General features: G+C 48.8%; 1 protein-coding gene across 5 annotated transcripts in view; it reads left to right on the top strand.

Annotated features, from left to right (window-relative positions):
- PBX1 (PBX homeobox 1) overlaps nucleotides 1–16326 on the top strand; it is a 135444-nt gene that overhangs the window by 109724 nt on the left and 9394 nt on the right. For 3 of the 5 annotated variants that reach the window (XM_072868960.1, XM_072868961.1, XM_072868962.1), the window contains 5 exons: nucleotides 1115–1305; nucleotides 2269–2404; nucleotides 6121–6280; nucleotides 14054–14166; nucleotides 15671–15760. In XM_072868960.1, the coding sequence (XP_072725061.1) occupies nucleotides 1115–1305; nucleotides 2269–2404; nucleotides 6121–6280; nucleotides 14054–14166; nucleotides 15671–15760 (690 nt within the window). The remainder of the gene's footprint in view (nucleotides 1–1114; nucleotides 1306–2268; nucleotides 2405–6120; nucleotides 6281–14053; nucleotides 14167–15670; nucleotides 15761–16326) is intronic. The other 2 variants (XM_072868963.1, XM_072868965.1) reach the window with 1 other exon arrangement.

Raw genomic sequence — 16326 nt, 5'->3', positions numbered from 1 at the left:
GGGAGCTGTCAGCTGAAGCTGGTGATGGGCAATTGGAGGGGCTCTGCTGGCCTCAGGGATGTCTCCTTGTTGGATCTGAGCCGTAGGTGGGGGATTCAGCTTGGAAGGGTGAGGTGCAAGAGCGTAAGTCACGCCCATGTCTCCAGTCCACAAAATCAGTATTTCTTTCCCCTGCTAGCCCCTTTCTCCCCATCACGGGGTGGCAACCGGGGGCACTGTCCCCAGAGCAGCTGCCCGTGTCCCAGGAGCACCAAAGGCTTCTTGAGGCATCAGGGTCCAAGTGCTGCTCTCAACCTGATTTTCGGGGCTTGGATCCCAGAGTGGTTCTGGGAATTGGAGGATCCTGTCACACCCGTGAGGTGCTTGTGGGGATGGAGGAGAGGGCAATGAAGTGGCCTTCATCTGGCCTGAAAATCCCTCCTTTGTCCCCCGTGACTCCTCTCTCTGCCCTGTCCTCACAGCACAGCATGGGAACAGCAAGAGCAGCCAGGCAGTGCTGTGCCAGCAGCAAACTAATTGGGATTATTACCTGCTTATCCTTACTTGTCAGGGCTCCTGCCTCACTCAGGCTTTAAATATTACTGTTATTTACTTCTTATCTGATGTGCTAAGAGCGCGGAGCAGGGCTGTGTCTCTCTGGGAGCTGCTCCTGTGAAGCACAAGGGGATCTGCATGGTGCTGGGGTCCAGCTGGGGCAGTGAGAGGAGGGGCAGAGGATCGAAAGGTTCAGGGTCCTCCTCAGATACATCTGTAGCTCCTCCAGTCCCATCCAGAAAAACATTGTAAGGGCTGGGACTTCTTCATGCTTCACATGAGTCCTACGGCTTCACCTGCCCTAGCTCCATCCATGATCCCTGAGAGCAAAGAAATTGGCTCCTGCCTTTCTCTCCGCGTTTGTTGGGAGTCTCTCATGCCCTCTGCTTCGCAGATGAGAGAAATTTCTCTCTCCCTCAAGAGCCAGCACATCGTTGCTCTGGGTCTGCCCTAAAAAAACACAGCCATTGAAGCCTCTGCGTGCATCTCCTTCCTTAGCAGCGTTGCCTCCATGCTGTCCTTGACGCTGTCGAATGACCTTCCGATCCTGGGGTTTCTTTTGCTTTTCTTGCCATCCCAGGCATGCAATGAATTCACCACCCACGTGATGAACCTGCTGCGTGAACAGAGCCGGACCCGACCTATCTCGCCGAAGGAGATAGAGCGGATGGTTAGCATCATCCACCGCAAGTTCAGCTCCATCCAGATGCAGTTGAAGCAAAGCACCTGTGAAGCCGTCATGATCTTGCGCTCCCGATTTCTGGATGCACGGTGAGTTCATCCCCTCCAAACCTTTCTTCCCACCTACCGTGCAGTATTGTTCAGGCCTGGGAGAGGTGTTTTGAGGTTCTGGAGTGAATCCAGGCCCATCTGGAGGGCACTGTCTCCTGGTCTTGAGCTGCAGAGGCTATTTACCTTCCTTACCCTTCAGTTGTCTGTGGCTCAGCAAGGGGGAGGGCAGCAATTCAAGAGATCCAGCTTCTGTCTCAGGGAGGCTCCCAGCTCTACCTTGAGAATTGTACTTGCTGGTTTTGCTCCAGCAGAAGGAAATTCTGTGGCATATTCCAGCAAACCTCTGTGGTGAAAATGTGCTCTTCAGTTGGGGATGAAATCTAATCCTCCAGCTCGTCCTGTCCCTTCTAGGTTCCTATTCTTTTCCTTCTGTTTCCATTGTCCCAGATTTTCAATTTTCTGTAGAATTATTTCACTCCCCAAGCTGGTTACGTGCAGGCTGTGCCTTGGGCTGCAGCTTGGGATGGGGAGCAGAGGCAGCTACACTGGGGGTACGAGGAAAGAGGTAGCAGACAGATAGTGCCCAGCTGTGAATGGAACAGACTTCCTAAAGGATAATATCCATCGCTGCTTTCTCAGCACAGAGCTTTGCAGAGTAGCAGTGGTGTCTTTGCCCAGGGCAGCCAGGTGTCGGGAGTCACCTTCCCAGGTGGAGGAGCTGGGTGCCAGTTTTAAGACTCTTCTGTGAGCTAGAGGATACAGTGATAACTTGAGAAGGAGACTGACTTGCTTTGGAAGGTGCTGAGAGAAGAGTAGCCAGCAAGGTGCAGATGAGAAGCTTCCTGGCCATGAGTCTATTGCACTCCATGCTCCCAGGAGCAGGGGAAGGAGGGAGGGAAGTGGGGAAAGTCAGAGTATCTAAAATTGCATTCCTGGTTTTGGATCCCTGGCACTGATTCCCTTTCCTTTTCCTTCTGTTTTCCCCTCTTTCTTCATACTAAGGAGGAAGAGACGAAACTTCAACAAGCAGGCTACGGAAATCCTGAATGAGTATTTCTATTCCCATCTCAGCAACCCTTACCCCAGTGAGGAAGCCAAAGAAGAGCTAGCCAAGAAATGCGGCATCACAGTCTCACAGGTGAGAGCTCCCAGAAATACAGCAAAGATGGCTACTGCTAACGGGAAACCTTAGTGTGATGAAGGGCACTGCGGACCTCAGTCAAGTCAGTCATGTCCTAAAGTTGAGCACTTAATTACTAAATGAGTTTAGTGCAAGGCAGTGTAAGTAGATGGGAGAGCAGATGGCAGACTTGCAGATTGAAGCCATGGATGGAAAAGGAGAGTTTGGGAGAGGATTTAGAATGGATGAAGACTTCTTGGAGCAATGGCTGTGTGTGCAGCCAAGGTGTTAACAGCACAGAAATGATGTGGCCTGACCCACAGAGGCAAAGTCTTCTCCTCAAGGAATTGTGCTGAGCTGGCTTGCAAAAAGAGCTCGTTTGAGCTGAAAGTCCATTCTTCAAGCCAAGGGATTTGAAGGCAGTAGGAAGAGTTGCACAGATTTTGCTCGATAAGGTAGAATGGACAAGGTCCTGGTGGGAAGGGTTTGGGTCAGACAGGCTAACGGTTGTAGTTTGCTCAAGGAGGGTGGGCTTTCTCAGGGTCATTTCTCTCTGTCATTACTCTTGCGCTGCAGAACATGACATCTCCCTGACTTGCTTATCCCTCAAAAAAAGGTGGTCAATAAAGACAAATTGAATTATTTCCATACATTCAAGGCAGCCACATAGTTCCTGGAGTCTGTAGCTTTGACCTAGGAGCTGCTGGGATTTGTGAGGAGTGCAGTCAGTCCTTGAAGTGTTCAACCGTACATTGCTCAGGCCTGCCTTTCTTTATTTCCTCTCCTTTTGGAGCAAGCTGCATGATTGAAAGCTAATCTATACGGCCTCTGGTAGTCTTGTCCTCATGTGAGCTTAGCGCTCCCTCTAGGCTCCCACTGCATTCCCTATCTTGGGCTGCTTCCCAGCCCCAGGCACATGCGTGTTCGTCGCTTGAGTAAACTGAAGACAGCAGTAGCATCTGGTGTCCTTGTGAGACCATGTATGCCTTCAGCAGGAACAACAGCATCCAAGGGTAGGTGTCGTCACCACGTTGAATGCCTGCTGAGCGACTCTGATTGCATCCTGTGGGTCAGAAGACCCAAACGTTGTTTCTGCCCAGAGTTACCTACGAGAGACAGCACATATTGGCTTAAGTAAAACTACAGCTGTCCTGATGCTTCCCTTCTCACTTTTAATTCATCTGTTCGCACTTACAACTTCTCTCTCGCAAAGAAAAAATGCCCAGGAGGAATGCTGCACTTAGGATATTTTTGACGGTGCTGTATCAAGGCTGCATTGTGCCTGTCTCCAGGATCTCCCTCCCTTCTTCGTCCAAAGAAGGTCGAAACAAACACACATCCAAGTCTGTATTTTTGCTGAGGCTAAGTGGGAACATGGAACAGCATGAATCTGTGCAAGTCATGAACAGAGTTCACCTGAACTCAAAGGCTGACTGGGGTAGGCAGTTCCTTTGCTTCACAGGTTTTAGATGAAGATGGATTGTGGTGGCCATTCATTCTGACTTCCTTCCCTGTGGCACTCAGAGTTCACCCACCAGCTGCAGCGTTTGAAGCCAGAATAGCTGTTGTAGAGAGGCAGCCAAGTGGGAAGATCACCAAGGAGCACATTGTCATTAATGAGAAAGCTGGACCAACAAGCGGAATGGAGCAACTTACAAAGAGCACCTGCTCCTGGTGCCATCAAAATATTCGCTCCCAGATCTGGGTTGGGTGCTGATCTGAGGTACTACCTTTTGCTTCCCAGGAGTCTCTGCAGGTTATATTTTCTTTTTACTGCTCTGCAGCAGCACAGGATTGGATCGTGCAGTTCAGTAGCAGGTGAATTGGTGGATGAAGCCACTTCTGTGTAGAAGCTGCTGAATGCTCTAGGAGGACTGCAGATAGAAAGCATCGTAGGAATAAAAGCATATGGGTTTCAGTTATCAACACCCAAGCCAAAACAATTTCCCTAAGATGAGGGAAAAATTATGAGCTTGCCAGGATGAACATCCAGTATTGTCTTTTGTGTCTTGGTGCTTGGGCAGTCCATTTGGAAGGGGGAGCACTGATGTACTTGCTCACTGGCAAGCAAAGGGAGAATGTCCTTGGAGTCCCACTGAAGAGGTTGGACTAGAGGTTGGGCTAGCTCAAGATTGCGGGTCCAAGCAATCCTAGGAGTGTTGGAGCTCTTCTGGGAGAGTTGCAGCATCCTCTGGCATTTGCCCATCCTCTTCATCCTGATGAGCTTTCTCAAATAAGGTCAGTAGCAGCTGGAAGTTGTCTTCTGCTTAGAGACCTGCACGTAGGAAGACATTCCCCTGATTCTCTGTGTTCAGTGTTGTCAAAGGAGAAGCTGAAGAGCTGCTTCCCAAACTGTAGGTTGAATATTTCCCACGTCTTCTCTGAAATTGTTCAGTGTGACATAGTGCCCACAAGTGAACAGGGTTTTCATCAGCAGGGTACTGAGCAGGATTTTGGGAATGCTGACTTCATGGTGGTTTGGGAGGTACCCTGACATTTTCCCTGGGAAGCAGTTCTGGCCAGATACCATAGCCTGGTTTCACAGACTTCAGAGTTATCCTATCACTCTGCTGAACCTCTGACATGCAAACTTCGGGGTGTTTATCCAGACATCTGGCAGGTTGTCCAAGCGACCTTTCTGTCAAGCATTCATACTACTGATCCCAGGATATCACCCTGACAGTCTGTGAGGATCACTGCTTGGACCTCTCCTTGGGGCTTTCTGAGGTTCATGCATTGCACTGCTGCAGGCAGAGGGAAACAGCTTGTGCCAGGACTGGCATGAGCAGAGCTGCACCGCTTCATTCTGCCTTCAGATCTGGCCTGTCATTTTCAGCTACCCCCATGACTTCTGAGGAAGTTCAGCCTGCCTTTTTTATATATATATTTTTTTTAAATAAATCCACTGGCCTCATTCAGCACACTTCTAGCCACTTAGACACATCAGGCCCATACTGGTCTCTGGGTGAACACAGTGGAAACATCTCCTCCCCCTTTCCAAAGGCCACGCTTGTTCCCTGGGACCAAAGTTAGGTCTTACAACAAGCCCTGTGCTCCCTCTCCAGCCTTCCCCTGAAGCTCCCGGTTTATGCAGTGGCTCATGGTCAACCAAACAAAGCCAAGTTCAGCTGGATGAAGAGCCTCCACTTCTGGGCTTTTGCACTGATTTCACTCAGGTGGATCAAAAGCAGAGCTTCAGTGATATAAAGGCAATTTTGTGTGTCAGCTAGGCCCAGGTAAATTCTTTGGATGTTTTCCCTGAAAGCCACACTGGCTTCTCCAAAGGGAGGAGAAGGGGCATCTGGGAATCAGAGCATCTCTCTCTGTCAAAGGGACACCGAGGAGGAAGCAAATAAGAAGTTCCAAAATGACACATACTCATTTTCACATTGTGCAATTTCAGGGTCATTTCACTTTCTCAGTTCTTTTTAAACCTATCTGTTATTTTCGTGGGGTGGGTCTAGTAGTTCATGTGGAGCATTCCCTCAGTGGATGTCCCATCTGTAGAAGAACCAGACGCATCCACACAAACCCGGCCTTCCTAAGGGGATCCCACCACCTTTCTGGGCTTGGTTTTGCACGCACGGTTAGAAGGTCTTCCTTCCGTGGCTAGGAAATGGGGAGGGGGAAAAATATATGCACTGCTTAACCTGAACTAATCCACCTTCCCCACCGAGCCGCACTCTCTAGAACTGAAGCATTAACGTCTTTGTCTTCTCTTAAATTCACTCTAGGTATCAAACTGGTTTGGAAATAAGAGAATCCGGTACAAGAAGAACATAGGTAAATTTCAAGAGGAAGCCAATATTTATGCTGCCAAAACGGCTGTCACGGCTACCAATGTGTCAGCCCATGGAAGCCAGGCTAACTCACCCTCAACTCCCAATTCAGCTGGTTAGTTTTTGGTTTTTTTTTTATTTTGGGTCATTAGTGTTCGGTTTTTTGTTTGTTTTCCCCCTTACCTCTAATCTCTCTCTCTCTCTTCCTCCTTTTGGTTATTTCAATTTGTTATTTTCTGGTTTTGGTTGGCTCACTTTTGTGGTCTTTTAAAAAAATAAAAAGAGATGGGTTTGGTTTTGGGGTTTTTTTTTGGGGGGGTACTTTATTTTCTTTGCCTTTTTTGTTTGTTTGTTTTCCCTCTTTTCTCTTTTCTTTTCTCTTTTTTCCTCTTCTCCTTCCCTGTTCTGTTTTTTGTTGGAAAAGCAATGTGATCAGACCTTGTGACTGATGGTGCCATGTTGGGGGTTATATGCATGGATGGTAAACACAAAACCAGAAAAATTATCCAAAAAAGATTGCTGGGATTGCTTGCACTTTGGGGGGGAGAAAAAAAATTGAAAAAAAGTCCTTGTGTAATGGTTCTGTTTCACTGGGGCTGAAAGCATGAGTGGCCCTAATGGATAAACCTCAACATTTCTGGGATGTTCTAACTCATGCCATTTTGGGGGTTGTTTTGGGTAGATTTTTATCCTTTGATTTTCTTTCTGTTGTGGTTACCTTTGATTGCTTACGTGACAGTGTCTGGATCACCTGCAAGAGTGTGCTCTGTGTGAATTTTATTTTCCCTTTGTGTCAGTGTGATCCAGGGAAATCCATGGGTCGTTCCCTTCCCTTTCCCCCTTTCCTGCCCATTTGCTGTGGTTTCCATTTGTTTGTTTTGAGGGTCAAAGGCACAGAGCACTTTGCCCAGGTTACAACTCCTCTGCTAGAGAACGATGCTTAGTTCATGCGTGGTACCTGCCACAAAGACGGCTGACCCAAAAATGATCCCAGGCTGCGGTCAGCTGGTTGTGCTCCCAAGAGCGATGGAAAATTAGGATTTGAGAAAAAAGAGTGATCTTCATGGGTGCCATGTACTCTATTGTCCATACAAATATCTGTGTGCCTCTTTTCTTTTTAGGGGTGGGAGGGAGAGTGGGAATGTGTCACTCTTGTGCCTTTGAGCTTGGTGTCTGCTCGTGGTACCCTTTCACTGGGGTATGATGCTTGCTGTTATCAGGTAGGCTACTAAGAGGAAGGAAACGATGTGGGAGCAAAGGGGATGGTGGGCAGCAGGAGAACCTGGGTGTTAAATAGACCACTGGTGGTAGCCCATGCGGGTTGCTATCAGGATGTGCTTCTGTAGTGAGCGCAATGCAGCCTGTAACAGGTATCAGAGGAATCACACCCCAGCAGCAACCCAAATATGGAGGATTTGGGTGGAAGATGGAGAAAGCAGAGCCAGGGGTCAAACAAGGGGAGAAACCAGCAGCGTGGGTCTCTGGCTGATCTCCCAAACCAGTCCCACAACGGGAGGGCAAAGGCAGTCCATTACCCACGAGCTAACGTGGTAAGCAGTGGTTGATCGCTCTGTGCTGGGGAGTTCATCCACACCTTGCAGGGACTCGTGGGGATGGCTTGCACAGAAGCAAGTGGTAGAAGGCTTATTCAATTGGGCAGTGGAGAGAAGTCCCTGCACACAACCCAGGGGACATGTTACTTGCTAGGGGTCTGCCCCCCAGAGCCACCTAGAGCAGAGGTGTTGCAGCTTTTGATTGCAGGTCAGAAATACTGCTGGGAGGCATCTCTCCCACTCCTCCTCGCCCAGGGCTGCCTGTGAGCGAGCTGTGCTGCCTGCTCTGGCTTGGCTGAGGTGCTCAGAGGGCTCAGGTGGATGCGGCAGAGTTCTGCAGGGACAGATGGTTTGCAGGAATTTTGTTTGATTCTTTTCTTTTTGGTTTGTTTTTTTTTCCCCCCTTTTCCTTCCATTGTTTTAACTGCTGAAGATTTAGCTGCAGTTTTTAAAATGTCATCCTTTCCAAACAGCTCACTCGAAATACCTGGTCAGGTGGAGTCTCTTGACATTAAAACCCCTGTGTAGAAAAGGCTGGAGGGTAGAGAGCAGAATTGCATGTGCTGAGGGAGATGCCTACTGCCTATGATGCTGTCCTGCAGTCCAGATCAGCTTGGACCGAAGAGACACAGCTTTACTTCTTTTCCTCTTTCTTCAACTGGAGTCAGATCCTTGCTGGAATAGCAAGGCAAGAACTTCAAATTGTTTAAACAGGTTTGGATCTGGCCCTCACGTAGTGGAATAGGCATTTCCCCAGAGCCTGCCCAGTTAAATTGTGCTCTGGTGCGAGGCTGCTTCTTTGCCTTCCCCACAGGCAGTAACACGGCTGTTTCAAAGATAAATTGGCCAGTACCCTGCAGTAAACAGCTAAAATAATCCCTGGGTAACACTATGCTTTCAAGGAAGGACAAACAGTCTTGTTATTAACGTGTAAGACGAGCTCCTGGGTCCTCTTTCTGGCTCACTTGCCTGCACTCCAGAAACATTGACCTCTTTTCACGTGCCTAATGTGGCGGCAGTGCTAAAGCAGCACATCAGTGCAAGGGGAGCTCGTGGGCCACGGAGATCCTTCTTCTGCTAGAAGCAAAGTGTTTTTAACCTGGCCCAGATCCCACCACCCTCCCTGTATGCTGCAGCAGTGGCAGAGCAGCAGGGAGCCCCGCTGTTAGCACTGCAATAGTCTCTGAGTCAGCTTGCAAAGATAGTGGGTTTGGATGTCCTTGTAGTCCTCTCCTGAGAAGACAGCTGGAAGGGCCTCAGGATTTTATCTCCAACAGTGGCATCCCAGGTTGAGATCTCCCCAGCTGAGCCATGCAGATGTAACAGCTCAGTCAAGCATCCCTGCAGTGCCACACTGTGGGGCAAAGGCATGTCCTGAGGACATCTGAAGTTGTGTGACCTCCCCTGCTTCAGGTTGTCCTGGAGGTGCTAGTAGCAAGAAGCACACCTGTACATGCTAGGTCTGAAATAACCTGTCTATGAAAGATTTGGAGGATGGTGTCAAGGGCCACGAGCCATCCGGATGTGCTGAATTGCCCTGGGAGGAACGTCGAAGTGGATGAAGAGGTGAAGGACTAAGATGGATGATGCCTCTCCTTTTATACCATGGACTTTTTTCTGTTTTCAGATCATTTGGTGAGGAAGGAACCTGAACAAAGGCTGGATTTGCAGGCAATTTTTAGGATCTTCTGGTTTAAATACATTGTAGGGCACATGGAAAGAAAGAGAGTAGACAGAGGACAGGTCATGAGAAAGAAGCGACCAGCAATGTAGTCCCTGGAGGGCCATGACGTTGGAAGAGAAGGCGGAACTGGATGTGATGGGACCTGGGACAGGAGCTAAATTCACTTCTGCTGTGGCTACGCAGGCCCGTCTGTTCTCTGCATTGATGCCCATGTTACTGGAGATCGGTGAATGGCTACAGTCAGTCAAAGAGATAGGCCACGCATTGACAAGGGCAAGGATTGCATCTGTCTAGCCATCTGGCACGTTCAAAGCAGGGTCCCCCACCCTCAGTCACCCAGGCCTGAATGTCAAACACCTTTTCATCCTGAATACGCACAGTTGGGCTTTATCAGCCAGATGTTCAAATAAGCTGTCTGGCTCATTTGGGCTAACAGCTCCCCATCCTCACTTTGATTGCCTGGACAATCTCAGCACAAAAACCACATGGCAAATGAAAGCTATTTTATGTGGGCAGACTCTCTTGCCAACCAGAGTCCTCAAGGGCCGCACACAGGTGATGACATCCAGTGAAATCTTCCATGCAGAGCAGCCAGAATTGTCCTGAGCTGGTTTTTTTTCCTGCTCACCCTTTTGTTTTGTAAAAATCTTCTTTCAAAGCTGCTGATGGAGGGGATCGTGCTGTCTGGAAATGTATGTCATCAGGCACAGGCCTGATTGCTGTATCTTCTCTTCTTTGCCTTCCTCCGTTTGTGGCAATCACTTGTCCAGAGCGCAGCACTGGAGAGGATCCTGCTTCAGCAGAGAGACTGTTCTGATCATGGTCTTGCTGTCTTGAGTGTTGGTTGGCAAGTGAAAAAGAACAAATGTCCTGCTGGGTCAGCCCAGGCTTTTAGACCTGCTATCAAACTCGGTCGCCCATCAAGTTCTTCCCTCATCTTTGGCCATGGTAGAAACACAAGGAAAAGTTACAGGGGGGTTAAATTCTGTGCTCTCAATGCATATATATCATTGCCGTTGACTTCAACTAGAAGTCTTGTACACATGACCAAAGTCGACTTCAGTGTTTCAGCGTGCCGGATCTCTTTCTCATTGGTGGTAGGTGGTATGAGGCAGCAGGTGAGGATGGCTTGATTTCAGCTCCAATGAACACCATTACTGTGTTCATTTATTCTTGATGCCACTTGAATTGTCGGATACTTTAGAGAAAAGGACTTGTTAGAGGTCCTGGAAAATTTAAGGTGGAAGTGGAGACTGTCAAAACATTAGAGAAGCTGGAGAAGTGGTTCAAGAAATACCAGCAGTCAAGCTTGTGAAGATATTTGAATTGGAGGCAAACTTGAAGTGGGTTTCGCTCATCAGAAATGTTAGCGGTGGAAGAGATCTCTTTGCAGGCATTGTTTTGATGTAGGCTTTCACCCAGTGGCAAGAGCTGAGTGCCATAGCTTGTTTAAACATTTCCACCACTTTTTCTGAAGCTGCCCTGATAGAAGCTCAACACTAAGGACTAGTGGTGATAGGTCTTGGGTTTGTTAAGATGTCTGGATGCTGAAGATGAACCACTGTTCCACACTGCTACAAGTCATGAAAAGTGTTGGGTTTTCTGGTGGGGGGGTTTTTTTGTGTACACACAATAGCATCAAGGGACTTCCATGTCAAGATAAGAGCCCTTTCCTCCTGGGTTCACAAGCTCAAAGATGGTTGTTACTTCTCAGTTCTTGAGGAGCCCCAGATCAAATTATGACCACTGAAACCCTTTGGTGTGTTTACAAAGGAGCCTTTCAGAGGGACAGATTAGATTTATGATGGAGCCTCCTCTAGTGGAAGGATTTGACTTGTATTCCTGGATCTTGTCTCCATAGAGGATACCAGGGTTTTAATTTTCAGGGCCCTTCACATTCCTGCCCCCTCTCTCACCCCAGTGCATCAGCCCCTCTTACCTGTGTCTCTGAGACTTTGGGCCATCATAATTTTCATACATGGCTAGTATGTAGACAGCGGAGTGCTGAAGCAGCAGAGCAGCAGCGCAAAGGGCTTTCTGCAATTATGCCTCTGATACAAATGCATCCATACATGCAGGGCCATTGGTATGCGCATATTTATCTTTGCATCCACAACAGCGGCAAGACATATTTACCGTTTAGATATGCACATATATTGTAAAAATACCCTGTGCCAATAGCAGCGTATATCTTGTAAGTGACATCTCCAGCACTCCTCATGATTTCCAAGACACCAGCGCTCTTCAGAACTAGAGTTTGTGGCTGTTTGCTTATTTTTATTTCCTCCCTCCCAGTCTCAATTTTACGGCCAGGTTTGTTAAGTTTCAATAAAATATCAGTTAAGTTTATGGCATTTTTATTTATTATTGTTATAATTTTCTTTTGGTAGGGGAAGGTGGGATGAAATGTTGCTCTGCTGGGGGCAGAGCGATAGCGGTGCCCTGTCAGGTGCTCGGGGATTCCCGAGCCCTCTTCCTAGCTCTGCCGCTGTTATTTGCGTGATCTCAAAGGCTTCTGCTCACCTTAAAAGAACAGGAGAATATTCTCTGCGTCTTGTGAGCGGTAGCTGCAAAATGCTTTAGTTCTCAGCCACTGCGGGAGTACGAAGCCATGTTACTGCCCTGTGCTTTCATGCCAGTGGTCAAAGCGATCATTCAGAAAACCCAGTAGGAAGCATCTTTGTGTAGGTGAAAAGTGCCCATCTTCACGCTTAAAGTTGATCAGTGTCAGGGTGGGCTATCCTCAGCCTGCCAGCTCATTTCCCTAGGTTTTTTGCCTTTAAAATAGTAAGTAACCTGAGAGGTCGGGAAGTGACAGGAGCCCTTTGCCTGCTGAGCAGAGGAGGTGATGGTTACAGCTGCCTTCTGACTAGTCCTGGTTATTTTACGCAGCGCTGTGGGATTGCTCTCTGAAACAGGTTGGGCAGGGTTGACAGTGAGCACAGACAATGAGCTATTCCTGGCTCTGCTCTTTTCAGGCACCGGTGGGAGGGTCCCGATCCAAGACTCACTGTGCTCAAGATGAGCCTTTCTCTTGACTGTCTTGGGTGTTGTATCTAACAGTGATGTTTCTGCTTTCCTTCAATTGTGAGAATTGCCAGCACCTGACAAAAGAGCCAGTTGCAAAGAGAGCAGCAGAGAGTTTAGTGAACATGAAGTCTCCAGCATAGACCTCCCACCTGCTCCCTGACCTTTCTTGGAGGTGGCTTCCTTCAGAGGAGCCTTCCTGTTCCACCTCCAGGGCAGAGCTGGGGTCTGTCCAGGGTGTTTCTTCACTCTCCAGCAAAGGGAGGGGGATTGCCAGGCGTTTCTCAGAGCGTACGCATAAGCCATAGTTGGGCAATTCCACCAGGACTGTGGTTGCCAGTCTTCCAAGTTGGAAATGGCAGTGGAGATGATGAGAGTGTATTTGGGGTTGGAGCTGAAAGTGTAGCTGACCTGGGCCCCTGAAGTCTCTCCTTTCCAAGGCTAACGTCATGTATATAACCAAACCTTGCACGTTGAGCTGTCTCACACTTAACGCGCTGATCTGCACGATAAGTTCTGAAATAATCCCATAAAACCTTTTTATTTATTTTTAACCCCCTTCCCTTCTCCCCCGCCTTCCAGTTACATGATGGGTTTGCTTCTCCCATTCAGTAGTTGAGGAGGTGCTCAGATATCTTGAAGCTGGAAGCAGAAAGCGTTGTTTCTGCAAAGGCGGATTATGTTTTTTTTCTTTTCATTTGTGTTTTTTTTTCCTCCTGATCCCACCCAGTTGTCTTCACCGTTATCATTTTTTAGTGTAACGTTGGCAACTGGTGCATGCGGTGGGGAAGTTGCTTACAGAGCTTGTTCTTCTGGGGCAGCTGGCCCAGGAGGGCTGTGACACCCTTGCGTTTTCTCATGGCCCATCATGATGAAAAGACACTTGCCGATGTGATGGGTACTGGGAGTCTAGCCCGAGTGCCTTCACGTTTTTGCGAGCCTTCGCTCCTGGTGCACTGCAGTTCCCACCAGTGATGGGCTCCTGATGTCCTGAAGGCAAACCCCACGCACCGCTCCATCGCAGAGCTCCCCATGGCTCAGCGGGAGCTCCAGCCGTGGAACTGGATGGTGTCTGGATGTGCTCACCCTGCAGAGAGCAGCGCAGGGTAGACTTACCCACCCTGATCTGGGCTTCTCAGAAACAGCAGTAGCGTGAGCCTGGTTCGCCCTGCTGAAAAGGCTTCTGCTCTCGATAGCGTGGCTTGTTTGGGTAATTCTGTTCTCCAGTGCAGTCTGCTGGGTGGACGCCTCCAACAACCGAGATTTTCAAAGCTGCCTGAAGGATTTTGATGCCCTGAAATGAAGGGAAAGGGCTGTCCGAGTCCTCCAGGCTGGGTTTTGTTTGTCTCAGTCGAGAGCATGAAGAATCCTTCCTCCAGCTGAGGAGCTGTTGAAGAATGTTCTTGGCATTGAGCTGTAACAACATGTGGCTTTGAATAACCTCAAGAGTGCATCCCCCCCCCCCTTTTTTTTTTTTTGCTTGCTCTGTTCTTCATACTACTAACCTGACTGTGTGTTTTGGTTTTGTGGTTGCTTTGCATGTTGTTCCTTCCTCTTGGCTGAGAGTCATGGGGTGGATCTTTTTCCTTTCTGTGATTCAGGTGCCTCACTCTTTCCTTTCCAGGTTCTTCCAGTTCTTTTAACATGTCAAACTCTGGAGATTTGTTCATGAGCGTGCAGTCTCTCAATGGGGATTCTTACCAAGGGGCCCAGGTTGGAGCCAACGTGCAGTCACAGGTAGGGACCCATCCGATGTACTGCCAGTGAATGCATTAGTGTTGGAGGAGCCTTTGATTGTATTGGCACTTCTCCCTCCCGTCCGAAAAGAGCAAATCTCAACCAGCACAAACGAACCAACCAACACTTTAAAAAAGCAAACCAAACTGAAAAAAACAACCAACCAAAAAAAGCAACAGCAACAACCACCAAAAAAAATCAATCCAAAAAAAACCAAAACCAAACACCCAACCAAACCAACAACCATGGTCTTGAGGAGACTTGCCCACACTTTGTGAATGCATTTGGCTCTGGCTTGATAGTCGTACTAGGAGGAGAAGAGGTTCAGGAGAAAGGCACGAACTCAGACGAAAGCAGCTGAGGTTTAGGTTCTGCTTGCTTTATTCTTCCAAGGGAAGGGGCCAGATGTTTGGACTGGTGTCTCATTTTACAAGGCTTCCACTTTGATGCCGAACCAGGTGTCTACTGAAAGGCGAGAAATACTCAAATAAGCAGCTAGATTTCTAAAATTTTTTTTCATTAAAAGCCACCCCTCATCATCTCCCCACCTCCCCAAAGCACAGGCACTCACACCACCCATGTACACACCAGCAAGACAGAGCAAGGGAGCTTCGAGCAGCGTTACTGAAACTTCAACCCGTGCTTTGGGCAGAAAGAAAAAATTTAAAATAGCCAGGAACTCACTCAGATCTCCCACCTCCCATCCGATGTCCAGATGTGCCAGGAGTCCACTCTCTGGCATCTAAGGCTCTGTACTGTGTTGAGAGATGACGGCTACTCTGACACTGCCGCATTGGGCAAGGAGAGCTCTCTAAAGCTGAGGTTGCTCCCCTTGCAGTGCTGGACGCAGAGCAAGTGCGCCGTCCGTGGGCAACGAGATGTGCTCGCTGCGCGTACCACTGCTGGGGCTGGGCTGGGGGAGTGGGGGGAGAGGAACAGGGCATCCGGAGGAGAGCTGCCGGTACCTTTGCCGTGGTAGGTATATTCCCTTTCTGGGCCCTCCAAAATGAAGGCGCTCGGCTGACTCCAAGGATCTCCTTCCACTGCTGTGAGCTTCCCAGTGCTTGGGGCCGAAGGGTGGAAGGGGGTCGGGGTAAGGATGTGGGTCCTCGAGCGCAATGGTGGAGCCGGCGGCAGTGATGTGCTCCAGGAGGTCCCACCCCATGCTTGCCACGCTGTGCTCCCTCTCCACTCTTTTTGTCAAAAGACTTGGGACCAAGGAGAGTGTGACGGGGCCACCAGGGCAGGTGGAGGGTGGCAAGAGAGGCAGGAGCAGTCCTCTGGCTCAGCTCTCACTGTGAGACCAACTGCGGTTCTCTTTTCCCCCCCCTTCAAATATATACCATTATTATTATTATTATTATTGTTGTTGTTGTTGTTGTTATTATTATTGTTATTATTGTTATTATTAGTTTTTATCTTGCCAAAGATGAACCGAAGCGGCTTTGTCCACTAACCTTTCATTCACTCTAATTTGTGTCTTTGTTGTCGTTGGTCTGTTTAGGTGGATACCCTTCGCCATGTTATCAGCCAGACAGGAGGATACAGTGACGGACTCGCAGCAAGTCAGATGTATAGTCCGCAGGGCATCAGTGTAAGAAAAAAAAATAGGCTTGGGTTCTTTTTTTTTTTTTCCCTTTTTTCTTTTTTTCTTTTTTGTTCTCTCACTACCAATTATTTCAAAGCCATAGGGCTCAGAATGCCACTTAGTAGGACTTGTCTTTGCTTTTACGGTCACCTAGTTTATTGCTTCTGTATCGGTCACGCCAACGGCAGAGCTTTGCCCACAAAAAAAGTGGCGACCGGGCAGGCTTTGTGCAGGCAGCTGGCGTCTAGGACTGTCAGAGCTGATCAGTGTTCTCCCGGCACCTGCGGCCACACGCACTCGGCCGAGAGGAGCTGCTAAACAGGTGACACCTCGCGTAACTGCAGTGGGGAATGTCACCGCGAACGCCCTGGTCCAGAGATGGCTCCACGCGGAGGCCAATGGCACCATCTCGGAGCGACCATCTAAAAATAACCCATCCCTGGCTGGCATCTGAAAGCACGGCAGTGATGGGGTTGGCAGCAATAACGATTGCAAATAAAAGGAGAAAAAAAAAAACACAAAGCCAACCAACGTCAACCCAAGAAAACCTCGCCCAACCGGACTGGGGGTGG

The sequence above is a fragment of the Ciconia boyciana genome, chromosome 7, assembly GCF_034638445.1.
Source record: "Ciconia boyciana chromosome 7, ASM3463844v1, whole genome shotgun sequence".
NCBI classification, from domain to species: domain Eukaryota; kingdom Metazoa; phylum Chordata; class Aves; order Ciconiiformes; family Ciconiidae; genus Ciconia; species Ciconia boyciana.
Note: the sequence above shows the minus strand (reverse complement) of the source record. Positions and strands in the feature narration are given on the sequence as shown.